This window comes from Nymphaea colorata, chromosome 4 (assembly GCF_008831285.2).
Source record: "Nymphaea colorata isolate Beijing-Zhang1983 chromosome 4, ASM883128v2, whole genome shotgun sequence".
In the NCBI taxonomy this organism is placed as follows: Eukaryota; Viridiplantae; Streptophyta; class Magnoliopsida; order Nymphaeales; family Nymphaeaceae; genus Nymphaea; species Nymphaea colorata.
The window spans coordinates 23,157,708-23,184,514 of record NC_045141.1 but is presented as its reverse complement, the minus strand read 5'-3'; the positions used below and the strand labels follow the sequence as shown (position 1 = coordinate 23,184,514).

At 39.2% G+C, this 26,807-nt stretch overlaps 3 protein-coding genes across 7 annotated transcripts; 1 reads left to right on the top strand and 2 right to left on the bottom strand.

The window, feature by feature from the left end:
- Positions 1-399: 399 nt before the first annotated feature.
- LOC116252650 (cell number regulator 6-like) lies at positions 400-5,534 on the bottom strand. 5 transcript variants are annotated; one of them, XM_050077323.1, is made up of 6 exons: positions 5,363-5,534; positions 5,145-5,263; positions 4,808-5,009; positions 3,782-3,896; positions 1,212-1,477; positions 400-851 (listed from the first exon to the last, which is right to left on the bottom strand). In XM_050077323.1, exons 3-6 carry the CDS (start codon positions 4,916-4,918, stop codon positions 633-635), a joined length of 711 nt encoding a protein of 236 aa, XP_049933280.1. In that variant the 5' UTR covers positions 4,919-5,009; positions 5,145-5,263; positions 5,363-5,534; the 3' UTR covers positions 400-632. The 5 variants fall into 5 exon arrangements, with proteins under 5 accessions (XP_049933280.1, XP_031482924.1, XP_031482923.1 ...); XM_031627064.2 differs by lacking the exon at positions 5,145-5,263 and having other exon boundaries at positions 5,319-5,534; XM_031627063.2 differs by having other exon boundaries at positions 4,808-5,263.
- Positions 5,535-6,295: 761 nt separating this feature from the next.
- Positions 6,296-12,888, bottom strand: LOC116252649 (uncharacterized). The gene is made up of 7 exons (XM_031627060.2): positions 12,452-12,888; positions 11,886-12,056; positions 10,294-10,458; positions 10,019-10,183; positions 9,032-9,166; positions 7,431-7,528; positions 6,296-6,830 (listed from the first exon to the last, which is right to left on the bottom strand). The coding sequence occupies exons 1-7, from the start codon at positions 12,701-12,703 to the stop codon at positions 6,635-6,637; spliced, it is 1,182 nt and encodes a 393-aa protein (XP_031482920.1). The 5' UTR covers positions 12,704-12,888; the 3' UTR covers positions 6,296-6,634.
- An 8,624-nt stretch (positions 12,889-21,512) lies between these two features.
- Positions 21,513-26,088, top strand: LOC116253144 (transcription factor GHD7-like). Its single transcript, XM_031627922.2, has 2 exons — positions 21,513-22,008; positions 25,471-26,088. The coding sequence occupies exons 1-2, from the start codon at positions 21,622-21,624 to the stop codon at positions 25,753-25,755; spliced, it is 672 nt and encodes a 223-aa protein (XP_031483782.1). The 5' UTR covers positions 21,513-21,621; the 3' UTR covers positions 25,756-26,088.
- The last annotated feature ends 719 nt before the right edge of the window (positions 26,089-26,807 follow it).

The following is a 26,807-nucleotide window of genomic DNA, read 5'->3' as shown; positions in this document are numbered from 1 at the left end:
CTTACTTTCCTCCCAAAGAGCGGATCAAGCTGAAAGGTCTGCCTGTTGCCTTGAAATAAGGGCTCTTAAACTGTACATTTTGATGTACTTGTCGGTGTGGCTCTGCCATTTCTTTTCCATTCCTCGCGGATGGTTTGAAAAAAAAAAAGCAGTTAAGGAAATTTTGCATTTGGAGATCTACTAATCATTAGACATTTCCTGTCAGATGCATAAACTCCCATTTTATTTGCTCTCACAAACAGCCATGGCCAACGTAGTTAGAGGGCCAGTTGATTTTCAGATTGCTTTTTTCCATCCTACCGTATGGAACTCCAGCAAACTTGAATAAATACCTGACCCTTATAAATTTGCAGCGTGTCAACAATGTAGTCAATCTCAACAAGAGTACGATACATGAAGGGAAAGAAAACGGAATGCGGGGTCAACTGCTTAATCAATTTACAACAAAATAAGAACGAAAATGTTTTTCCAAAATATAAGGTCCTTCACTGTAACAACTGAAAAATTCTATTACACCAAAAAATGGGGAGGCGAACTGTTCAGTTGTAGGGGTTCCGTGCCTCAAAATCACAAAGTGATCTTTACTGTGGTGCTAAATAACGGGCAATAGATTATCTGTAGTTTGCACCTCATTACAAAGGTTCCATCTCGAGAGTGGCTTGGTCGGTATTCTTGTCGCTTGTTGGGTTATGGCTTTCAGGCAGCTGCATCTCTTGCACAGGCGGAGGATTCACGACTGTCATGGGCATAACCACATCGTCCGTCAGCCGCCCCTTCATCTCCCGATGCTCTTGGCAAAGTGCGCACCAGTGCATGCAACAGTGAACCATGCAAGGGTCACATGGCGAGTTCTAGAGCCAGAAGAGTGGAAGTCAATCTTTTATCAACAAATTTAAAAGGAATGCAGCATTCCAGAGATGGCTATTTTGTATTTAAAAGCTAACTTCTCAATTTTCAAACTGAGACTTGTGAAACATATCATTTTTTAATCATTCCAAGAAAAGAAAAATTCAAACTCGTGAAACTGTGAATGAGATTCGAATCATTCCCAGAATGTAACCAAATACCTTTTGAAAAAGTACTGTTTTTTAAAATGTAAACTGTCGACGATTCAGATGTTCTGGTTACGGGCCAACAGATGCCATGTGATCATGGCCCTTTGGTTTTGATATATGTGTGTGTGTGCGTGAGAGAGAGAAAGAGAGAGAGACCTTAAGATGATACTTTTTCTGTAACTCTTGCCGAAATAGCCCTGTATAAATACCACACATCCACCATGTAAACAGTAAACCTTCACCAATCAGGAATGACGTCCCTGGGTCAATACCATGGAGTACAGCAGTTGCTGCTGCAAGGGCCATGCCTCCTTCAACAAATATAGCATGACAAACACATGGCTTAGTCCAAGGAATGTCCTCCCTCAAATTCTCGACATTGCGGCCAAACAGCACGCAAGGACAGAACAATCCATGCAAACCTGCAAATTTGACAATTAAAGCACATTAATTCCTGCAGCATGTCGTTAGAAATATTAATTAACAAATTTTCCAAGACTTCATTGTTTGTTCCAGATGATAACAAGGCCAAGCCACTTGGGACTGGTTGAAAGAGGTCTATGCACAAAATATAAGTTAACGAAGCATGGAAAGCTCGGTAAGGAGGATGAAAAGATACATAATGTATCAGATAAACTAATAGCAAGAATAAGAAGCTTTCGGACCTGCTGGAAGTAAAGAACAAAAAATACATTATGTCACAAGCGTCTCCAAAACTCAGAAACCTCATGATTATTCCAGCTGCAGATATCAGCAACCCTATGTAGAACCTGAAGCTGCAAAATCAGTAAAGCAGTAGGCTATAGAAGCTAGGAGTGCTAACCTAGTGTTTACTACATTAGAGTCCACGTGATTAGTGAACAATGAGATCTCCTAAGCTGAGTGTTAAAAACCATGTGTTACGCCACCCCATTCATCATGAAAAGTGAAACTGATTGGCAATTGGAGATATCTCGATCTAAATGTCCTAATTGCTTGGAAAATCCACAAAACAAGGAGAGTTTTCAGTGGCAATGAAATAAAAATATTTAAGATGCCAAAAAAAGTAAGCAAGTTAGTGAAATAAGACTATTCTGTACAAAAAGGAAGAATTCTAATAAGATTAAGAAAAAAAACAGTTAGTGGCCATCGCATATTTTTAAACCAAGAGGATAAATGCTAAGCAAAAGAAAAAAAAAAACTCTAAAGGTTAGTATTTTTATTAACTAATGAACCACATGTAGCATCAGAAATAACATAACAGGTTAGTAAATTAGTCCAAGAAATGCTGATCTCCAAGGGAAATTGCCAAAATTTTATCTTTCTGAGTTCCATTACCCTTATCAAGAAGAAAATTTGCAGTCATTTCAAATAAATGACATGGAAACTCCAAAAACTCATTTCCTTCTTATTTGCATTATCACTTCAAGTAGTATAATACTATAATCATAGTATACATGCATGATGGGTTTGTACTTCGTAGTTCGTATAGTCAACTTCAACAAGCTCTAACTTCCTTAGCTTAAAAGGACTCTTTAAATCAACCATTAGTATCTACAAAATTTAAGATTAGGTTTCTATAAGCATTTTTGAGACTTGTGCAATAAATAATTTAGCATTACATGCAGTAGCCAAAGCTCAAAGACAAAAGATGCAAGAAAGAGTTAAGGACTCAGGCTTGCTATACATGATCTGCATGAATCCATAAAATGATCAAGAAATATGGATGCAATGGAAGAAAGAACTACCTATTAATGGCCAATGGTGTACGGTAGAATGTGGACAAAGACTACAATTAATGTGAAAGAACGACACACAATAAATGGTGCAAATAGCATGGACAAAGGAAAGAAGAGAGAGGGGGAGGGGTACAAAACAGTGTTGTTAAGTCGGCCTAACCGGCTGATCCAAATGAGTTAGTGGCAACCCAATTCAATTCAGTGGCTGATTTAAGGTGCCACATGTCAATTTTCAGACATTCTTTTAGGAATTGTAACTTGCATGAATCTTCTTACCTATTAATTCTTTTTTACATTTTTTTCAATCATTTTTGTAAAAAATGCTTTTTGAATATTTTTTATTCACAATCAATTCATCCGGATATGTGCATTGGTCGATTCACCAAATTGGCAGCCTCACCGATTTGGTTCATGAAACGATTATCGGTAGATCTTTGAACACCAAACGTGGTTCTCTTCCACACTTCCATTATCGGTAGATCTTTGAACACCAAACGTGGTTCTCTTCCACACTTCCACCACATAGTAATGAAAATTAACAACAATTTGAAACCTCAGAACTGCCTAATGATGATCACCAGTAACAACTGTGTGATGATCGGTTACTTTTTAATTATTAGTGAATCCTAGAAGACTAGCCATGGAATCGCTGAAAGAGTTAGATATGAAAAGGGACTTAAATGATACAACAGTTTACCTTTCCCATAGTTCAAGCACGTGGATATGTATGTTTAGCTGCTCCATTAAATGATCATTGCAACAGTATAGTTAAAAAGGGCTTCCTATAGAAGCGACATCATCAATTGTGTGGCTAAACAAATATTCACGACTATAAATTATTTCTGGCGACATGAAGAAGAGCCATGGTATTTTTTGTTATTTCTTTTTAAAGACAAGTACATTAGGTGAAACAACATGGGATCGAATCGGGGTAAAGGGTCCCTAGAACATATAGATGACATCAAGCAAGGACAAATGAAAAAAGATAGTAGGAAAAAGGAAACTTACAACTGGTAGTATCTTCTGCACAGCCACAAATCCCAGTTGTCCAGGCCTCATCAGCAGGAGGCTCGTGATTAACAGGGAGAGGCTGTCCACACTCGCGACATTTATGCACAACCAGCTGCGACAGAGAATTAATCAGATGCATTCTCTACAAATTACTTTTGCTCATACATTCCCTACGTAGTACTTCAGTGAAGATAATTTGGAAAAAGATTATCATCTCTAATGAAGTTTAATTATGAGGCATGCCAAAAACAATGAACCAAGTTAGAGGAATCACTTAGAGAAGAATTGGAAAGTAGAAACCATCAGAATCGTGATTCATAAACATGAGCTCAGTTCCTAGTCATGGTTAACCCAATTACCATGCAATTTTACTTTAGCTGAGCCTTAGGTATCATGTATTACACTTGCTCTTTATCTTTTGAAGTTTTACTCGAAGCAGTTTATTAGTTTCTTTTGTGATCCAGATCTCATTTTTCAGAGATTCTCCATATTGCTTCCTACTAGATTGCCACTTGCTGAATCATTTCTTTGAAAGAACAGCTTTCCGATTCTAATTCTCCTACTGCTCTCCCGCTCGGCAACCATGCACAAACTATAATGAACAAATATAAAACGAATCGTCAAACGCGCTTATGATGTTAACTCATCCTCTTGTTTACTCAAGAGAACGCAGGTTTAGATATAACATGAAAGCCTGATTTGCAACTAGACTGACCCTAGACACTAATCAAACAAGACACTGACAAGATTACAGGAGCCCAGATAAAATCAATAAACAATGGTGAATGAAATCCAAATGAATAAATTATAAGATCAAGGAGATTTGTTCCCGAGGATCAGTTCAACTCACCAGCTTTCTTTAAATCTTGAATTTGCTAGATAAACATCAATAGCCCCATAAATATTGGAAGACAAGCCACATTCTTCAAGATTTGTCAGAATGTATAGTTTCACGGAAAGAAATTAAGCGAGGGAGGGAGAGAGAGAGAGAGAGAGAGAGAGTCCTTTCAACTTCTGACTGACCTCAGGAACCTGAATGGGCTGATTCAGCTCTCCCGGCACAATCTCCTCCGCCGGGCCATCTTGGTCCTTCCTTAGCTTCACATAACGGGATTTCACATTGTCGTCCGCCATCACAAAAGAAGGGAAAAAAAATTACCGAATTCTCCGAATCCTTCCTTCCCTTCCAAATACACCAAGAATCACCTCAGATCCGCACCGACCCCTAGATCAAAACCCAGGAAAAGAGCCACTTTTTTTATTAGTCCCAGCCTCCACCAAATCACCACGGAACCAAAACCAACTACCCTAAATGTGCCCCTCAAAAGTACAAATCCACGAAATGGAGAAACGCGCGAACTTTTTCTTTCACCCTGATAACGGAGTGGATTCACGAACAACTCCTCTTGAAACAGACAGATCCTCGGTGCCCAAAAAGAGAAAGTCGGTACAGCTTAATGCACGAACACGAGTAGAAATCTGGAGAGGAAAGAGCGGAAGAGACCATCAGACAAAAAGGAAAAGGAGAACTTACGGCGTTGTCTTGTTAACCACGAGAGGAGTTATTAGGCCGTAGACCATTCAGCAACTTGGGATGCCACGTGGACACGCTCGAAGGACCTGACCTCCATGGAATTCAATTCCTCTCGATTCCGTGCCAGAAGGCAGGACACAGGATTAAACTGAAACGGGACTCCTGTAACTGTAGAACTAGAAGGGACGCAGAAATGACGGGAGGAAGAGGAGAGAAACGGCCAACCTTGTCCTAACGCCCCGACTCGCATTTAAGTCCGACCGTGCCGTCAACGGACGGATCCGAGTTGGATCTTGTTGCCAGTTTGTCCATATCCATCTTAGTCATGTAATACTAGCTTTCCTTCAACTGGATCCAGAAACATGTAGATATAACAACAACGCGTGGATCTATTTGGTTAAAAACTTAAGAAGCTGAATAAATGAGATTAAATGAATTCGGCTTCGAGGGTGGGAAAGATGGCTGTCGGTGGATGGGTTTATCCGATCCAAATCTGAACCCACCCAATGAAATCCGATAATTAAACAAGATGCAAGCGCTAATTAGATCTGGATCGCTATGCAGTTTTGCAAGACCATATCCATGTCCAAGACCTGCAAAGCCCGACTTATTACATGTAACAGACGAGTCTTAATCAAGTTAGGCACTGTTCTAGTTTCAAAAAAGTCAAATCCAATTCCGATCTTGAACCAAATCCTGTTGGGTCCAAATTAGCTCTGAACCAAGCGTGGAACATTTGCGTTCCCAGCTAGAAAGGTGAACGAGCAGAGTCCAATATTCGAACAACTTCATGGGCTAGAGTTGTATCTAACCCAGTTTGCCAATAAAAAATAAAAGCCACTACCTTTTTTTCAGAAAAAAAGGAATTTCAAAGATGAAAATGGGTAATGGGTTTGACCCAGATCAAGCATGGATCAGAATCATCCAGACATAAACTTATTATCTTTTTGTGAAATATTCGATACTAAATCCAGATATAAACACAATAATTTAAATTGTTTTCTCAACTTGCAATGGTTGGGTTTTACAAACCTAAAGGTTGCTTACATAATGGTACCTCCGTGGCTCCGTCATGAGAACATTGGCTGCAAAAGATTACAAATTATCATAAAGAAGAGCAATCCGATTGAGTTGCCTACAACAAATCACGATTATAACAAATTACGATGGTTGTCAGCACATGAATGGCACGTCCATTATTAAAAGAAGGAAGAATGCAGTTTGATCAGGAGCAGGACGACGCGTGGGATGCGGAAGGTTGATGGAGAAGAAGTGCTTATCACCATTCCACCTCTAAGCTTTATCATGCCTGCTTGTTAGATGAGATCCATGACTTCTTGTATTGTAACAAAGCAGCCTCTTTCTATTGACAACTGCCCCGCTACACCTGTAGCTACTGAGTATAGACCATCTTCCAGGCTGAGTACTGGGTTACGGCTACCATGTGATTCTATTGCAGCCAATAGATGTAGATGTTCCAAATAGCTTGATCCATGATGCAGCCCTTCATACCTGTTTTACAGATTAAAATTCAACAACATCCCAATATCTAAATTTATAACCACAGGCGGAATTTGCCTCAATATATCCAGGGCCGGAAGCCAACCTGAGATGAATGGAATTTTCTAAACTCTTAAAAGTCTCTAAGCCATAAAACTCATGTTCGGGGTTGGCGTGTGCCTGAAAGGTAACCGATAAAGAGGATTTGAACTACCAAAACCAATTACAGAAACTGAGGTTCATACTTCATAGCCAAGTTGGATTATCTCAAAGGCAACCATCGGACATGGCATTGTGCTACTGAATTTTAGAAAAGAACTCTACAATTTCAGTTCCTCCAGCGAAAAGGAACAATGGAACTCATGTTCTGCTTGGTGGTGCTGATCGAATTGTCTTGATTATCAAGTATTCATTTGTTTCTATTTCTGAAAAACGTTTCTGAATATGAATTTGGCATGATTATGCTGGTAACTATTATGATGCAACAGTTTGAGCTTTGAAGACCATGAAGTTGCACTGAATTCACAAACATATATAACATAAAGATATAAGTACACATGCACAGAGGCATAGAAAGAGAGAGAGAGAGAGAGAAGGGTCAAATTTACTCACTTTATCTGTTCATTCTTCACTTCAATTGTTTGAACTCCAAGCCTTCCTGCAGTTCTAGTGCCAAAATGCACTATGCTCTCAGGAATAAATGCCTCGCCCTGGTAAGAAAAATATTCCAATTGGCAATAAACAACAAAAGAGATAACAAGTAAGAGAGTTTTGAGACATTAAGAAATTTTTAAAACTAGTAGAACCAAAAAGCTAAGTTCTGTTGCGCATGAGCCCAATTGTATCGATAGTTGAACCAAACAGAGAAAAAAAAGTACCATCTATATACTGCTGAAGAATTCAGAATGAATGATGTCCACCACATAAATCTTATTATGTCCATCAATAAATGAATTGTAATCATCTAGAATGCAGATTAGCTGCTTAAATAAGGAAAATTTCTACAACTACCAGTACTAGGAAAAGATATATCTAATATGAACCGTAAGGAATTGATAGACGAGGTACCTGGAATGGGCTCAGCAAAGAGCAAAACTGGAAGCTAATAATCGGTAGAAAGAAGTTTCCAATTCTTCCTTAAGAATAGCCAATTAGACCATACCTTTGCGGTCAAGCAATTTATTTTTAAGTCAATCCAAATATAATTAACAGAAAAAAAAAATTCTCATTTCAAGATAAGAAGGTATAAAAACTTTTCCATTTTGAGTTATGAAAAGGTACTAATTACTTTTAAGATGGTACCAGATTAACGGTGGCAAATATATCTGAGATTGCCTTATAATAACTATTTGCTTTGGGAAGTTCAAATTAAACACTGTTCAGAAATTATTACAATGTTTACAGTTTTGTTTTCAGGAATATTTATGGATAATTGTGCCACAAACTCAAGCACCAAGCATCTTGTGGTGCAAAATACTTTGTGGATGAAGGGAAATATCCACGTAACATCTTATTCTTTTTGATAATCCCTATTTATAGCAATGCAATACCATGTTTTTTTTGCTACCCAAACAATATATTATATGACATATTACAAATACCTATTCTCTGTCTTTTCTATAAAGGACCTGAAATACCTTGTTTATGTATCATTTAGAAGTGCATTAACATAGAATCATAGATACGGCAGTAAGAAGAGGTAAAATAAAAGTGTCTAAACTATAAAAGCGTGTCAAAGTGGATTGACCCATGCTAGCACTTCTGCACGACAACTCTAAAAGGGTGATCCCACTATATGGATAACCTCAGGTACACCAGTTACAATTCTGACTGTCCAGTACACAATTTGGTCCCAAGGTAAAGAATAACCAGTTACCCCAAAGGATATCAGCTATTCTGCTCTACTCCTGCATATGAAAATTTGCAGCATCTCTGTCATGAAACATGGAAACCTTACCCTAGTATTGAAACAAAACCTTGGTAACTTAGTTAGCTGGAATGTGAAGCACTTGCAGTCAGCACCATAGAATTCACAAACACTTAGTGGACAATAGAAGAATGTGCCCAATAGAAGCTGGGCACTAGATTCAACAATGTTTGATAATGAAAAAGACAGAATTTCATTGGATAAAAATTAAAAAATTGACATGCACCATAATGCAGCAGCTTGGATTAATTCATCATACAGATTAATCTGACAAAGCTGGGTTTACCTTTCCCTTGTCACCTACAACAGATATTTCCTGCTCATTCTTACTGCCTTCAGCAAACATGCAGAGGTCAAGCATGCCTCTCGATCCATTCTCAAACTCAATGATCACAAATGCATTATCAATAATATCAGGTACCTGATTTGAATGACAAACTGTAAGGGAAGAGATCAAGGATCCTTGTAAACGGCTATAGTTTTGTATCATACATGCATATGAAAGAAGAAACAAAATATTGCATGAACTTGCACCTTGGATAGAGGACTTTCTTCTTATTAAATAATATATACGTACAACTTCCGTTACATGATGAACACACCGAATCCTTCGCAAAAATTGCTCAGGTATTTGGTTTGACAAACTTTAGGACAATTCATTAGCCAATACCATCAAAACTCAAACCCAATAAAGATCTTGATATAGACCACTTAGAACGATACTAAAACCGTAGACCTAAGAGGTTGCAAGTGCATTTTTCATGGTTGTTTACCAATATAAAGAGGTGCATTCTTGCGCAGATGCACTATATTTTATATTCGTATTCTCAAAAGTACTTGTGCAATGGCACCTCCATTGATCTAGTTTCCGAAGCGACTTTGTATGCCTGCCAAGATGCAACCAAAAAAACATCCTTGAAGAGGAGATCATGTTGGTTCCACCAAGCCTAATTCTTTTCCCAGATTATCAAACCTTATATGTGAACTGTGATGATTGGGTAGGAGAAAAACTGAAAGAGTAATTGTTAGTTACCACATATTCCATTACCACATCATTTATCACAGCCTTCAACAGTTATGGTTAATGGTCAAGACACGGAACGTAAAATACTGAAAATTCAGGTTATTGGAGATCTCCATAAATCCATAGCATGATCAAACAGCCACTGACTGAAAAATTTACGAATCAGTAAGCATCTAAGGCTCCATCTATAATTCTTGTCCAGTCAAGTGCACAACCCAATCTCAAGAATTCCAAATAACAGTTTCCTACCCTTCCATCATAAACCTCGTCCTTGTGATTAAAATCCATAGCACCAGAAGCCATCACCCGTACAGGATTAGATCCAGCAAACAGCCTCATCAGATCGAAGAAATGGCAGCACTTCTCCACCAAAGTTCCACCACTGTTTACATTGAAGCGATTCCAATCTTTCACCTGCAAAAATCTAGACTATTAGTAATGAAAGTAATAATTTAATGAGCAGAGAACCAGCTTGCAGAAACTTTTCATGAATAATCAATTTGTCATGTCAAAGTAGAACACACCTTAACAAGAAAAGGAAACCTGTGTTCGCGAATGGCCACCATTTTCACTTGTCCAACTAAGCCATCCTTGACTATACTTAACAACCTAGCTACAGGAGGCATGTATCTGTACTCCAATCCCACCTGCACAACAATCTCGGGTCTCCTCTGAGCAGCTGCAATGACCTACAAGATATGCAAGGGAGAAAGACGACATTACTAAAAGAACATGCTTATTTTTAAGGACGTAGAGTAACAATCTTGAGGATAAATTTTGCACGGGTAAACCTTTTCCAGATTCTTAACAAAATCACCTTGGGAGGAATATAGGAAGCAGGCGAAGAAGTGAAGATCAGGAATTGTGAAATAGGAAGATTTTGAGTTTCACAGATAATCGGATAACTAGCGCCTTAGTACTTTAAACCAGAAATTTCCTGAGTAGTGATTTTGCCAGACATTATCTCATTCTCCGAAACATCAGGGTTTGATGTCAATCTTCTGAAAAGCTTGGCTATTTTGGTACCAAGAAGAGAGAGTGGACACAAGGCTTTTGTCTTATTGCTAGGGAGAACGAATTAAATCGCCAAGTAATAGGTTAAATTGGGGAAGGGGATGCAGTTTATAAATTGGGGAAGGGGATGCAGTTTATATTTTGATCTTCAATACCCACTAAACCGGATTAGGGCCCAATGTTGTTAAGATCAGCTTATGGATAGAATATGTCACTAAAAACTATTCAGAGAATTGGCAGAATAAAGTCGGGGAAAAACAAAAATCTTCTGTAAACGCTATCAAACTCAGATTAAAAAAATACGAAATTTTTTGAAAATATGAAAACTAATAACAGTCCGACAAATATGACACATTTCTCGATCGAATGGAACGACGTATCAAATAAAAAAGATTTGAATTTAACTGGCCAATTCAGACAGATTTTATTTTGACGCAGACTTAGAACACTAAGTCTCAGGGTTTTGCAGGAGACTGTGACACCTCTAAGATTCAAGGTGACCGCCAGAGGCCCAGAGCTATGACAACAGCTACCGCCAAGGCCCTATGCTAGGCCACTCCCAACCCAAGTAGAGCAAAATGGTAGCTCCAGAAATTATCAGAACGAGATTCATATCATCTAAGAAATTCAACCATTATATTGAATCAACAATTAACTTCCAGCAAACACACTTAAGTTTGGGTTCTCGCCATTATATTGAATCAACAATTAACTTCCAGCAAACACACTTAAGTTTGGGTTCTCGCAATGGACGTTCACTGCTTAGTGGATGATCAAATCTGTAATGTCAATCAAGAGATCTAATGATGCATTATATCGCCAACTGAATTCGCACAACGGACGCAAATTTAGGAGCATCACCAACTCGGCTGATAGAATATCCGCACTGTAGCAATAGCACCAACCGACCATCACCAACTATGGGTAATATCGAATCAGCTATCTTTTAGCTGAAGAAATAAGGTCCGTCATCACCATTCAAAAAACGCGGTGAGTTTCCCACACGCATTACTTTACTCGTGGAAGCAAACTACAGGCAGTCTGGCAGATGGATAATGGAGGCCATGTCAGAGAGAAAGAGAGGGAGAGAGACAGAGAGAACCCTTTTGCAGTCTTCCACGCTGGTGCAAAGAGGCTTCTCGACGAGCACGTGGTGGGGAATCGGATGATTGATGATGTCCATGAGGATCTCGAAATGGGTCATGTTTGGGGTCGACACGACCACGATATCGCACAGCCCACTGTCCAACAGCGCCTGGTGCCCTGAAAAAACCTGCAGCAACGAACCCCCAGTCAAACCCCTCACCACACCGAATCTCCATCAACAGTATTCTTACGCATGGCCAAGATCAAAGTCAGCAAAACTCTAAAAATCAAAAGAGACAAAGATAGAGGTGTCGGCGAGAATTTAATTCAAAATGGACAATATCAAAAGAAAGGAGATTTGCAGTTGATGATTGAGAACTTCACCCAATTCATAGATGAGGTTCCTAATATTTGAATCATTAATGTACATAAATATGAGATTATTTAGAAAAAGGAAGGGAGAGGAGATTGGTTGGCCACAGTAGGCCTTTTGCGTCCAAACAAGTTCATGGGGGAGTCTTCCCCCATTTCTCCTTTTCCGCCTTTTATTTGGCACAGACCCTTCAGGGTTTTCTTGTGTACCTTCAAGGGCCAGTTGAACTGAGCTGCCAATTGAAGGGCGGCTTCTTGAGAAGGAAGGTGGACGTCGGCAACACAGGTCACGCAAGCGCCGTCCAAATGAGCGATGTTGAGCATGTGCTCCCTCCCCATCATCCCCACCCCCACTATCCCATACCTCCTCCCCTTCATCTCCTCCCTCCCCACCTCGCCCGCCATTGTTTCCCTTCTTCTTGGCCTCCAATTGCGAGCACGACTGCGGATCTGTACCACCATTTGGCAATAGGAATTATCTTGGATTCTTTTTTCTCTTTGCCCATAGTTTCTACTGATCACTTTCAGGCGCAAGTTTCTGTTTAACTGAAGTTAAAAGCTCAACCAGTTTTAAACGAAAAAACAACGCAAGACAAATGTAATTTGGAAAAGAAGGTGCAACTCGACCAAATGAGCCCATCATCAAGAGCTCAAGAAAAGATTGGCAATTCTAAGAGATCATATAATATCTTGAGAAAAGGCATAAACAAGACTTTCCCAAGGGTGAACCAGTAACGTTCCGTTCAATGAACTGTCCCAAAAACTTTGGAGTTGTTCATGGAATACGAACCTGCCCCAATTTTGGAGCCACATTCATGGGACCGTATGCCATCATACCAATAAGTCAAAGAACCCAACATGTAGGGCGATATCTATTTGATCACCACAACCTTCCTTGCGTATTGGCATGAATCGCCTCTCAGATGGTGCAAGTTGAACAAAAATTTTGAATAATACAAAGTATATGTAAACATTATGACCAGGACGAGGAACACCAAACGAAATCTAAGAAAGAAAACTTTCAAAAGCAAAAGAAAATTATAAAAAGATGACTTTTAAACGTTATCAAAGGAAAGGAACAAACGATTCACTCTCATATAAAATGATAAAAGGCATTCTTCATAGAGAACCACTCCCCTCTTAAGCGACCCAAGATACTTTTGTCTATTTTTGTTATTTTATATCAAAAATTAATGTTTTCTTTCAATAATCAACTCCTTGAGGATTTTTTTCATAAATTGCCGATAATTTGTATTTGCTAAAATGTTTGGCTTGTATACAGGGAATATCCGGTACGGGTGCCCAAGTGAATAAAATATCCGCTCCAAGAAAGAGAAAAAGGGTTTCGCCTTCGGAATATTGGTGCACGCCTTTTAAAACGAGTGGCCTTAATGGAGTAGCTGTTTGATTCCTTTGTCACTTGTGATAGAAATGAACTAATCAGTCAAAACTTCGAGGTAGAGAAAGGAGATGCCCGTAATCTACAGACCTAAGTTATGTGACATTGTCGATCCAAAAGCCAGTCAGTAGGGCATTCCAAGGGAATCTATATCGTAACTTGTAATTTTGTTCCTTGCCTTTTTTTGGGAGGCAAAAGCATGAAGCATATGGTCCTTCTAAGCTATCTTAATCGGGTGGCACCAAAGCCAGAATATATATATATATATATATAAGTATGGATCTCCTGCAATTTGGACACTTTAAACCAACTCACTTAGCAAGGTGTACTCAACCCATGTTCAACCTGAGCTCAAATTCGAGTTCCGTGGCTCGAGCTCAGCTCATGTAAGCTTGAGCTTGGCTGAGCCATGCATTAAAACCAAAAAAAAAAAAAAAAGAAGAAGATTTTTAGTTTAAAATGAAAATAAAGAATACACCCAATAGTCCAATACACCAAAATGATTTTTATGTTAATATTTTGAAAGATACTATATATAGATTTTAATTCATCTTACTCAATCCTAAAGGAGAGGAGCTCGGGACCTGAACTCATTTGATAAACGGGTCGAGTCGAGTTCGAGTTACACAGCCCTAGCTAGTGGACCCTTACTCTCAATCAAGTGGCCACGCCGAAAGGGCCAAATTCAGTGTGGTCCTGTGGCTTGGAATTTAGGGCGGATCCACATCGAGGGTGGTCCTGCTCTTCTGCAACTTTTTCTGCAAGAAGCCATGAATGTCCCAAAGACTTGGACATTGCCATCTTTATCTTGTGAGACCAAACACACTTTATTGTTCCATCAAACAGGGGTCCTTATAAACCGATGTAGCCGTTAAGGGCTTAACTGGTGGAGAGGCATTCGACACCTCGAAAGCCATTCCACATGAAGATCTACTTGTTGGTTCTTTTCACTGTTATTATTATTGGCAAGTTCTGATCAGGGCGATTCATATTCAAATTGCGTGAAGACAACTGCAGAAGATTTTCCGATGCAAATTCGCAGGGAGGATAGGCATTCCTAACCTTTTACTACCAAAAGAAGGAATGAACACAATACATGAGAGAGTAAAAGATGATGCAGGGAGGTTGACATACAAAAAGGACAAAAATCTCTCATGTGAGTTCCTACCAAAAACAAAGCTGAGCACCTCTGTTAGCATTTCTGATCACTACATGAATTTCCTTCTTCCAGCTGCAGGGGCCTGCAACCACCACCACACGCTGACCACAAAACTTCGAATTACTGGCGAGGATGATGGAGAAGTTGATATGCATTCCAACTGAACTGTTTTTCATAAAGTCTAACACCAAAAAATGCAGTTGGGCAGTCTTTAAGCTTCAAAACATATACAATTTTTCTGATGATCATTAACCCAGCTGCAAGCAGTTTGGAGAATAGCAGAACCAGAAGAGAACGAAGGCCAGGGGTCAGGTCTTATGCATGTGTTTTCAACCAGACTGAAATTGAAGGTCCCATCTTCTTACTGCAGTCAGCATTTATAATAGCATTCTGAAAATCTTTCCAAACGAGGAACTGCAATGGTAGGTGAGTTCGTGAATCCTCTTCATGGGCGAAGACATTCCGCAATTTCCGTGTATTATGCAACACTACATGGAAGCAAAGTCGCCACCCCACGTCGATCCACTTCAATCTTTTTTTTTTTTGTCCACCACCACTAAACTGCTCCTTGGAGGGAGCTCCGCTGTTGAACATGTATATGAAATTTTAACACCCAAGAAGCGCCAAACAGTTTTGGCCACCAAGCATTGAGCAAATGAATGATACTCAATTCATTCCTCACAGCTGCCACAAAGATAACACCTGTTAGGAAGATAGAAGGCAGAGCGTTTGACTTTATATTGAGTTAAAAGTCTGGGATGACATTGGATCGGATTCAGATTGAATATCAAAACGAAATGCTTCAAAAGAAATTGGATGTAATAATAATAATGATAACATGCAATTAAGAAATAGGGCCTGATTTGGATTTAAGAAATGACACCCAGTCCGATTCAGACTTGGATTTGGATTTAGATTCAAATTTAGATCCAGCTTCAAGTAAATGTCCTTCATTCAATGAAAGTCGGTTTTTAACATGTCATATTGTTGCTTGGATTCAGTTCTGCATTTAAAAGTCATATTCGAACATTTCTGATTTAAAGATGAATTTGACTGTAAAATTAAAAATCATATTCAGTTAGAATTTCAGAATCAAATTCGATAAATATGGCTGTAAAAATAAAAGTCATATTTGAATTCAAATATGAATACGTGGACGTTTGATAAATTGGATACGATAAAATATAAATTTGATTTGAATATGATCCATTGACAAGCAACTCATCTCATCGGCAGATGGTGCACAATTTTATGTTGTTTTTCATTTCGAATGACAGCCACCATTAGCATATCAATGTTGGAAGCGTTAAGTTTTGAGTAAAAATATGTTTTTTTATTTATATTACAACTTTGAAGAAGAACCCTATAAATAGAAAGCATCAGGTTTTCGAATATAATTAATGCTCATCAATTTGAGTAAAGTAATATATGCTAGAGTGGCGAGGGAGAGATGATTAAGTCCCACGGCCTGAAAAAGAGCCAAAACTTCAACTCCTCTCTGTTTTTTTGTCCCTAAAGTCAAGGGCGAGGTCCGGCAGTTAGTGCTGCACACATCTTATAAAACACAGAAGCATAGCGCTCATGAAAATTAAATTATGAATGGGTTTTTTAAGTGTTTGTCAGCGCAACCAGCTTCATTATGCCTCTTGGATGCTTTCAATGTCAGTTAGTCGGATCGTATCAGGACAAAGTTTGATCTGGCTTACCCAAAAAAAAACAAACAAAACAAACAAAGCTGGAGCTGAGTTTATTACAAGCGCTATGTATGTGGAAATAAAATTTATAAACAACAAAATATTTCCCATGGGTGGATAGCTTGAAGTATACGCAGGTGGTGTGGAGACAGAAAATTCTATCTAAAGAACACTAGTTATAAAATTTTAATTTTTTAAGGAGCACTAGTATGAAAAAAAAAAATTGTGTGTATGAAGGGGTAAATTCCAATTCCAGGTAGGTCCGTCCAAATCGGTGTTTTACAATATAGACGTAAAAAGCTGAGACTGCACAGTGTCCGCCCTTGGACGTTGCCTGATATCGTCATTCTCGACACCTTCGAGAACTCTCCAAGGCAACACTCATAAGAAAGTCCTCCTTGTAAATGCTAGCAGCAAAAGATTGCGATTGCAGATCAAGGAGAAGTTATTAGACAGATTCATAGTTCTAAGAAAATGCAAATAAAAAAAAAACCATGAATCTGGAACCTTCATTGTCCTTCAAATTCAATCTGCAAAAACAGTTGTTTCTTTTCTTTCTTTCTTTTTCTTTAATCTCCAACTTTGCAGATGTGATCCTCATGATCGAAAACCCGGAATTGATAATACAAGAGCACTACTTCAAATCAAGTACAAAATAATTGCATAGACCTCGTGCAACTTAACGCTTTTTCTCTTTTTAATTCCAGCCACACACATGCACACCTCATTTTACCTACAAATGAGAACTTGGACCACCTAACTTGAATGTGCAGACAATGCTCATAACTTCAAAGACTTTCAGAAGTTCTGAACTTTAGCACAAAAGTCATGTTCAAACACATTCAAACCGGTGACCAACTTTCATATTTCAAACTAATGTCATACATTTAGATTTTTTACCATGAAAGATCACATTCCTATAAAATAAAAAAAATAAAAAAAACAAAAAGGCAATTTTGGTATGGCTTCAAACATAAACAATATTCTTGTTGTTAAAGGAAGCTGCTAAGCATGACTAATTGCTATGCATACGATGCTGAAAATAGACCGATTTGAGATTAATTACCCTTCTAGTAAGATTAGCGAAAAGTAATGTCTCCTTGTATAATATACAGTTCAGACACTTAAGATCAACATGTGAATGAATCAAACTGACTATCCCTCTATCTATCAGGGAACCATCCCTCAGGAATTGTGAAATTATGATGTTTCACCAGAAATATTTTTGCTATTGCTTCGACGCTAAATCGTGCACCGGTCATACATGAAGAATTAAATTCCAAAGTATTTAATGCAGAACAAAAGCAACCACATTGTTTTCAACCCTCTCAGACGACAAGGGAGGAGTAGGTGTGAGCAATTGCCCACACATGCCGCGATTATTTTCATATTGAAACTTCATGACAATTTTTGTTATTCATATAATGGTGCCCTTTAAAATTTTTAAAGTATACAAAAATTTCTGGCTCCACCATATACATTCTGCAAAATGATATATACTGCCTTGACAATGGTGCATAATTCACCATGGCAGAACTGGAAGCTTCCAGTTAATACTCCACTAGAATCTAACACCAAAAACCAGAAATTCGTACAGACTCTACAGGGAACTCATAATGCAACGGTGGTTGTTTTATATTTGGAACTATTTAATGACAGACAAAAAAGTACTACTAGGAGACACATCCTAAGGTGAAAATGAAACCTACCCCCACTGTTCCTCTTTATCGCTTTGGCATCAGAGAAAATTGTACAGCCATTTGGAATCTTACTTTTCTTTCATCAACTGATTGTGGATGAAAAAGAAAAAACATACAGCAAAAGCTAAAAGTAAAATATCTTGTCATAAAATTCAAAAATATTTGCCCAAACATAAGCTAGTTCCACATACTTAAAGTTTTCTTTACCCAAAAAAAAAAAAAAATCGTTTTAGAAAACAGGATAGCAAGGTGAAAACTTAAATCTCAGTCCCATATCTTCAACTTTGAGGATCTGTTCAGGGGCGGAATAAGAAATTTTTGGTCAAGGAATACTAATAATAAAGTTTAAATTTTTAAAAAGCATCAACATATAAATGAAAAGATTTAATGTCTTCAAGTGTTTATATAAAAATATGTATTTTTTATGAATCTGTGTGGGTCATTGCCCACACCTGCCTCCGCCCCTGGCTCTCCGGTGGCGGGGCAATGGAAGCATGTGGATCGAAGGTGATGGCAGCTAAAAGTTATGAATTCTTGGCATAATCTGCTAAAATGCTAGCATAAAGTCTGTTCACCATCGTTGACAAGGAAACGAAATATTGGTTAGATTTTGAACTTTAAAGATTTATAATCCAGAAAGCGGATGGCGGACGATCCTAAGCTTAGAAGCTCTAATGGAGACACGGCATTGGTTCAAAGATACTCAAACTTTGCATCTTATCTAACAGGAACTCCTTTGCACAAGCACGTTGGTGTTCGTGGATTATCAGCCGCAGATTTGTCGCTAAAGGTTGCACTCATGATGATAAAGATAAACAAATCACATCGTACTCATTTTAAGATCGAATAAGAATTGTGTCCAAATGCAGAAATATTTAATACTCCGCGTGAAAAAATTTAAAAATGAGGGAGATACCGTGAAAAAGCAGAAGTTTCTCTTGGTAACTTGAGTTCAGAATTGCTTGGAGACCTGTGAAAAAATTAAGGGAAGATGTGGGATTGATACAAAGTAAGAATATAAAATAAATGATGAATGTGAGGATCAGTTCATTGGAAAGAAGATGATAACTGATCGTTTACTAAATAACAAAAGTATAAAATAGCTAAAGCATGAATCATCGGTCGCCTTACCTTAACTCCATTATGGTTCTGACTGCGGTGGACTTGATAACTGTAAATTCAAATCACCGTTGTTGCTTCAAGTTCAGGAATTCCGGAAGGGTCTGACTTCAAATCCATCTTTGCATCTTTCAAACATAAGATTTCAAATTCTTGTTAGAAATCAATGATCTAAGAGAAATCAATGATCTAAGAGATTAAGATCCAAGGTTTTAACATATTAAATATATCCAAGTTTGACAGCCTCATATCTCATATACATGATCAGATCTGTTCTAAGGTTTGTGGTTTTGGCAAGCAGTCGATTGTTCCTGTGCAAATTTCAGATAAGCAAGAGGGGTGGAAATAGGATTTTTTTTTAAGGGCAGGGTGAACAGTCTAATATTTGGATTCGGGTAGAGCCAACCTGAATTTGAATCCAAACAATACATGAGACAACTAAAATTTTTTAATTTTTTTAATGTAATTTTTTTCTTTTCAATTGGCTTGGGGCCATGACCTAGGTGGCCCTCCCCCTCCCTTTGTGCATGTGAGCAAGGATGTTAAAATTCACTAGACCTCGAGGAGCCTTTTGTGCTGCGAACAACGGAGGCCACCTAACATACAAGTTGAAACATGGTAGAAGCGGTCCTTGTTAAAATTCAAGTCGTTAAAATTCACTAGACCTCGAGGCCACCTAACATACAAGTTGAAACATGGTAAAAGCGGCACCCAAAGTTATTCTTGTACCCTAGGAGGGAAGAGACATTAGGTGGACGATGAAATACCTCTCATTGCCCACACATAAGGCTAACTAAAATCCACTGGTTTTAGATCCTCCTAAAGGGGGTTAGAGACTCTCGAGTAAACATCAATCAATCTTGTGTGCAATCTCTTTGCCATATTCCTCGACGAGCTCAGAAGCAACTGAAGCAACAAGTGGGCAGCAATAACGTATACACTGCGACCAAATGCTCAAAGCAATGAGAGAAGCCTCATTTGGCATAGACGGGAGGGTTGAAGCCGTAGATGATCATCATCAGCAGCACCGCTTCACCGCGGCCATTGGCGGGAAGGAGACAATGGAGGTTGCGAGGCAGAGTAAGTGGAAAGCGGCGTGTATGGCATCGGTCCTTTGTGGTGCCGGAGTGGCTGTTCATCATCGGTAAACCCTTCAGATAGAAAGAAAAAAAACAGAGGAAACCCTCAGCCTTCACCGCGCGTGATGAGAGAGAGAAGAGAAAAAAGAAAAAAAAAGGAAGAGGAGGGAGAGGCCAAGGATTTGCCAGGAAAATGAAACCCTTGGTGGCCATGGCCGTGGGCTTGAAAGAGAGATAGGAAAGAAGAGAAGCTCGCCGCATAAGAGGGAGGCGATGGTTTGCAGACATGGGTAGGTCCTTGGAAGAAAGAAAAAGAAAAAAAGGTCCACGGAAGATGGAAAAAGAAAAAAAACCCTCGACCGCCATTGGTGGTCAAGGTCGAAAGAGAGAAGATGTGAGGTTGGCATGATCAAACGAAATTTCTATAAACCTTGTTCTTTTTTAAATCCTTGGAAGTTAGAATTTAAATGAGTTAGATTCAAGGCTATCGCTTTGATGATAGATTTGATGATGCTGGTTTGCTAATTATTATTATTGTTGAATGTGGAATGAGTTGAACTCTAAGGTATCGGGTTTTTTTGTAGTCTTTTTATTATATTTTAACTTGATAATTCTTTTATTTTCTTTTGTAAAATAAAAAGTTGATGTTACGAAAATTTAAAATAGAGAGGGGCCGGACAGACGTGGCCCTGTCTGTGAGGCTAGTAAATCCTTGCACAATAATAATATAATAACAACAATAATTGTAATAATAATAAAAATAAAAAAAGGTTGGTAGTCATGAAGTTTAGGTCCCGGTACCGGACGGCGGGGGACCACGGCATCATGCCGGCGGGAAGTGGCGTCGCCGTTTCGGTGCGTAACGGGGAAAGCAGGGAACAGCCGTTGGGGAAAGAAAAGTCTGCAGTGGGTGGTGGAGCCCCCTCTTTGTCCATATTCTCCGAACCCTTCAATTTTTTTTTTTTATAATTATTTTTAACTTCTTTTTCTAAATTGAAAAGTGAACCTTTTTTCTACCACTCTTACAAGTGGAAAAGAATCTGCCACGTCACCTACCCAAGATCATGCATGATCAATTTCTTGGCTGTGATTGGCTGGCTTCTTTTCCCTACGAAATATCAACCCACTGCACCTCCCCGGCTCCCCTTGACAAAGAGAGAGAGGAGGAGGAGGAGGATTTGTCTCCATTTCTTCTTCTTCTTCTGTGCTGCTGAGTCCCTTAGCTGAGACATGAATCCTCCATTGCCGCCTCATTCTAACCACCATGACCTCGGCCAAGGCTCGCCGACCCAGCTAGGCCTTGACTTCATGTGCCTCGGTGCACCCAACCTACAGTACCAACAAGACAACCCGGCGGATCTGAGCCGGCCGGCGCCGGAATTCCATGAGTTCCAGCTCTTCCCACATGATGAGACGCCTAGTTTGCTCTTCCACACCACTTGGCAGCCCAGCATGGACCAGGCCGTGGAACCGGCCGAACAGCTGCTGCTGCCGCCGAGCCGAGGGAGTTCGGACAACGCGGGCAATTCGTTCATGCGCCGGCTGACTTTAGAAGGTTGCTGCACTACAGACAGCTCTTGTGCGTCGCAGCCCATGGAGTTCCCCCTTCAAGGACAGGTAATCTATGTTAGCACCGCTGTGCGGTAATTTTGGTCATCATAAACTTTGGTATCTTTCCTGAGTTTTCTGTTATGGGGATCGAGTTGGACTCCCGCTTTGATGCTGCAGGACCGAAAAATGGTAAAAATTGCTTGATATGTTTCACCTTTAGGTCGGTTTCGTGGCTCCTTATACTGTGGGGGGCTGTCAAAACGGCTGGTTCTAATCGATCTTAATTTTGTTTCCATATGTATAATATGTAGTCTTCGTAGATCTGAGACCATGACCAGCTTGTCACCATCTATGGCGGAGCTATTGAAGTCTTATCATTAAAATTTGCTCACCTTGGTAGGAGAAAGACTATAATGAGCGGAAAGGTGCTTCTTGAGAAATAAGGAAGTTGGAATTTAGGAAAGCCGGTTTCTGAAGGCCGGTTAAATTGTCGAGAGAACGTTGGTAGGTCTCCTTTGAGATTAAGGGCAGATAACTCTTTCATTATAAAAAAGGCTTCCTCTTTTGCCCAGTGAATCTTTTATCTGTGTCTGTCATATTAAAGAACGGTGGAAATAATTCTTGGAAATTGGACTGCGAAGATTGTATTCCATTTTCCTACTTCCTTTGTTTTGAGGTTCTTTTTCCAAAGAGGGTAATTTTTTTGGGTAAGCTGGAAAAAGGAACTTTTTCTTTTTAAACTTGGAGTAAATTTCAGATAATCAAGTTGGTGTTATGGGCCCCCTAAAGTGATGTCCCTCTCTAGAAAAAAAAAAAAAAACAGGTCCAGAATAAGGTCCCTCCTGAGGAGAGAAGGTCGTTTGGCATCAAGGACACTATGAGAGAGTCTCATGATTGATGAATTTACTTCAAATATGGAACAGATTCATGAAAAGATGGAACTAGTGTCTCATGAATATGCTCCAAAATTTGGGACAGATCCCTGAACACTCATGCCAAACAAACCCAAAAGATATTCTACAATTACTTACTTTCTGTAACTTTCTATTCTGTTCCTCCAAGTTCAAACATATCCTTTGGTACGTTTGCACTTATTTAATGCGTTTCAAGACTGAACACATAAAAAGGGCATTACTTTACATTGAGGTCCGTGCGCAGGAACACACCTTAGAGAAAGCGAGAGACCGAGAGATTGAGAGATATGAGCCTAGAATATTACTTGGTCCCATATTCAGTTACCTTATTGACCAGTTATGGCGATGTTGCTTGGTGAGATATAAAGCCTTGGGTTTTAAACGCACATAACTAGAGTTATTTGATACTTTCTGTTTGCGGCTCTCTTTTATTGCTGATCCAAAGAGGCCCAAAAAGAAAAAAAAAATCCATAAGAGTGAGCTATATTTATGAATTGACAATTGATGCTTTCTTGGCGCACACCGCGTTTCTTACTTAGAAATGGCCCAACATGCATGTGCAGTGGCACAGCTTTACGTTATCTCTTTCATAATTTGGCTACTGGAATTTTCAGCCTTAGTACTTGATGGGCAAAAGATGAAATGAGATTTTATCCCACAGAGGTTTTATAACTGTGTTTTCCTTGAGGTTTTCTGCTTGATCTTCAACTCTTTCCCATCAATATCTTATAGCTATATTTATATACCTATTCATTTCCAGGTTAGGTAAGTAGCCAAGAATGACTAACCTCCTTCAATTTAAACATATTTTGTCAAGTCTTCACCTAACCAAGCATATACATTGATTGGTCACACAAAAGTTTTTAATTATCTAGTAAGAGTTACGAGTTTAATACTTCAGAAACTAAAAACATTTTTTTTTAAATGTGAGGTAAGAGTCGGCTGCAAGTGGGTTCAAGGGTCTTACCATTAGGGGCCTCTTATATGGCCAGTGATTGAAAGCTTTTCAACTGAACTTGTCTAATCATGGTTTACTGTTTATACGCCCATATTCTGGCTTATGCACAGGATAATTCTTATAAAAATGGTACCATGACAATCCACATAGTAGCAGCCGAACCTTTCATCAACCCTTCTGGTTTCAACTTTACCAGCTGTTTTGTTCTTGAAGTACTAATTTGTACTGCATAGGATGGTAATTTTGATGGTAGATGATAGACTTTATTGGGGCTACGGTAGCATAATTGGTTAAATGGGTGTACTACCAAAGAGAATATCTCAAGCACCCAATGATTTTCCAAAGAAGAAGAGACCCGAATTGCATTTTGGCCGAATTGATTTTGAAACTCAGGTTATTTGTCAGTACGTACGTTTGCAATGACCACATTTCCCACGGAGAGTTTTTCTCTCAGCGTCAAGATGTCTTTTCAGTACTGCAGTAACTTTTCTTCCCTTTTTTCGCTTCTTCAAGTTTTGGGCATGCTTTTGCCATCACCAGTCAATAATCGTTCTCTTGATTGACGAAAATTTAGAGGTCCCTAATGATCCTGATCACTGCACTGTAGAGAATTGCAGGACACCTACAGACAGATCACATTTCGTAATCCAAGGCACAGTAACAAAATCAAGTGCAAACTGTTGGATGCTCATCTCGAGGGAAAAATTGCGGCTCAGAACTTTAGATTAAATTCGTACTGGAAGTTGTTTTATGGCAAGCGTCTGCTGCTGATGTAACCTCTCAAGTCAAGAGGCTTTTTATTCTGGTGAAAAACTTGATTTTGTTTTCATCTCTTCTTTTTTTCAGTTAAGAGGTCTAAAATTAAAAACATGAGAGTAGGATTTCCCCGGTGTGCTTTCAGATCAAGATGGTGCTTTTCTTGTTCTTCTTTGGGAGAGAAAGGTGGTCGCCCTTTAGTAAATACTCTGTAAAACTTTTTAGGTCTTACGGCTGTGCAACTTACAAAAAGGATCCTGTTCAAGTAAAATTTTACTGCAGATAGTGGTACGTCTCTCACCTTGGGATTGCTACCTTCGATCTATTCGGGTAAAAGAAAAGATAATTCCTATGCTGTCAGCCTCATAGGGAGTTCACAAGTTACCGTCCAAAACCTATCACATCATATTTCTTAGGATCCCTCAGTGGGATCAGAAATAGTGTTACAGTAGTCAAATGATCAACATCATGAGTTACCAGGGCCACTGCCGCTACTGCTTCAACAAAAAAAGAAACTCAAATGAAACACTTTCCAGGTCTAATTTTGTTATTGTATATACTGTTGTTGCATGAAGAAGCTGCCAATTTGTTGTGAAAATGCAAAACAATTGCCAGAGAGACAGTTTTGCTGTTACCATAACATATTCTTTCTCTTGAAGAAACAGAAATTGAGCAGAAAAAAAAAACCCAGATGTTATTTGAAGTTCTTGCTTCAGTTAATGCATATTTTTCCTGTGAAACAAGCATCGACGAGCATCACCACAGATTTAAATTAAGCAAAAAGGACATTTGCATGTTGCATCTGTAATTTCCTGAACAAGACCTTGTTAGTCCGTTTCTCACATGATTAGAAGGGAACAAGCACTTGGGGATGATCAAAGTTGTTTCCATATGTCTCAGGCCTCTGGTTGCAGCAGCACAGCAACTACAGTTACAACTGAGGGCAGTGACGCGAGGAACACAAGTGAAGCCATCTCTGCAACAGAGAGAGAAGCAAGAGTGTCAAGATACAGAGAGAAGAGAAAAAGGAGGCATTTCGCCAAGACGATACGTTATGCTTCCCGCAAGGCCTACGCCGAAACGAGGCCGAGAGTAAAGGGTCGATTCGTGAAGAGCACAGAGGCTGAGGCAGTGGCACCACCCCAACATTATTCGAGGTTCGGTATGGAATGGTTCCATCCTTAGTACCCTACAAAGCAGCCGTTCCATTCTGAACTCTGAATAGCTAGAAAGGAAAGGAAAGTAATTCAGCTATGCCACTCTCTAAGAGGGAATTCTTCTCCCTTTCTGTTCACAATGCAATTATTATTGATCACAAAGAATTTGTTTTATGTAACGAGGGGCGTGGTTTTGCGTGGTCTGTTTGTGCTTCCATCAAGCTTCTGATACTGGTTTTCTGGGGAAAACCTGTGGAGAGATCGCCCTTTGGTTTCCCTCAAGATTGAAGAAGTTCTTTTTTTGCCAAACAAAGTGTTCGGAATCAAGAAAAAACGAAGGATGGGGCATTTTTCTGGATAATATTTCTATTTTTCCATAATTCCTGCAGTAGAAAGAGTTGTTAATGGAATGAGCTTCATGCCGTTCTAAAGTGCTTATCATCGTTCTCCACAATCGTTTTATTCACATTTTGCTTCCTTTTCTTCATCGTGAACACCACATTGTGCAAAAGAGGTGCCCAAGAGGTCGTACTTTTAAATCCTTCACTTTGAAGGTCCTAAATTGACCTTCTAATCAGCTGGCAGGGAAAATCCCTTCGTTGCCACCATTTTCTTTCATCTATGTAACAGCTCGCATTCACCGGACGGCCTTCCCCAGACTGTACTCTCAGGCGCTCAGGGGATAAGGAGAAAAGAGATAAGACGTATTTTATTCTCTTGTGTTCACCTCTCTCTTTCGCTCTCCCTTGCTTACCTCTTCAGGGGCAGGATCACTCAGAAATCTGGTCAAGAGAAGAACGTGGACCCAAAAAAAAAAAAAAAAACCAATATTTTCTTATTCCAAACAACCATAGAATTTGAACTCCTAGGGTTCTAATTTATGAACTTTGATGTGCTAACCACCCAAGGGATGAATGGCTGCTTTTTATATCCAAATAGTGAAAAGTAAGATTTGAAAGCCAATCAACATAATCTAGTCGTCCGCATCACAGCCAATTTCATCATGCCTCATGTAGATGCGTTCGCATTGGTTATAAACCAGTCAGACAGTAGACGAAGCGACGTTGGGTTAGGCAATAG

What these genes read in the sequence shown, in the direction of transcription:
- LOC116252649 (XM_031627060.2), bottom strand. Translation starts at nt 12,703, where the DNA reads ATGGTGGTACAGATCCGCAGTCGTGCTCGCAATTGGAGGCCAAGAAGA. An exon ending in ACGAGGTTTATGATGGAAGG is followed by an intron (nt 9,167 to 10,018) that starts GTAGGAAACTGT and finishes CATTCAAATCAG; the next exon opens with GTACCTGATATTATTGATAA. An exon ending in TTGTAGGTGACAAGGGAAAG is followed by an intron (nt 7,529 to 9,031) that starts GTAAACCCAGCT and finishes TTTTCTTACCAG; the next exon opens with GGCGAGGCATTTATTCCTGA.
- LOC116253144 (XM_031627922.2), top strand. Translation starts at nt 21,622, where the DNA reads ATGAATCCTCCATTGCCGCCTCATTCTAACCACCATGACCTCGGCCAA. An exon ending in AGTTCCCCCTTCAAGGACAG is followed by an intron (nt 22,009 to 25,470) that starts GTAATCTATGTT and finishes CATATGTCTCAG; the next exon opens with GCCTCTGGTTGCAGCAGCAC.
- LOC116252650 (XM_031627064.2), bottom strand. Translation starts at nt 4,918, where the DNA reads ATGGCGGACGACAATGTGAAATCCCGTTATGTGAAGCTAAGGAAGGAC. An exon ending in AGCCCATTCAGGTTCCTGAG is followed by an intron (nt 3,897 to 4,807) that starts GTCAGTCAGAAG and finishes TCTCTGTCGCAG; the next exon opens with CTGGTTGTGCATAAATGTCG. An exon ending in AGAAAAAGTATCATCTTAAG is followed by an intron (nt 852 to 1,211) that starts GTCTCTCTCTCT and finishes TTCTGGCTCTAG; the next exon opens with AACTCGCCATGTGACCCTTG.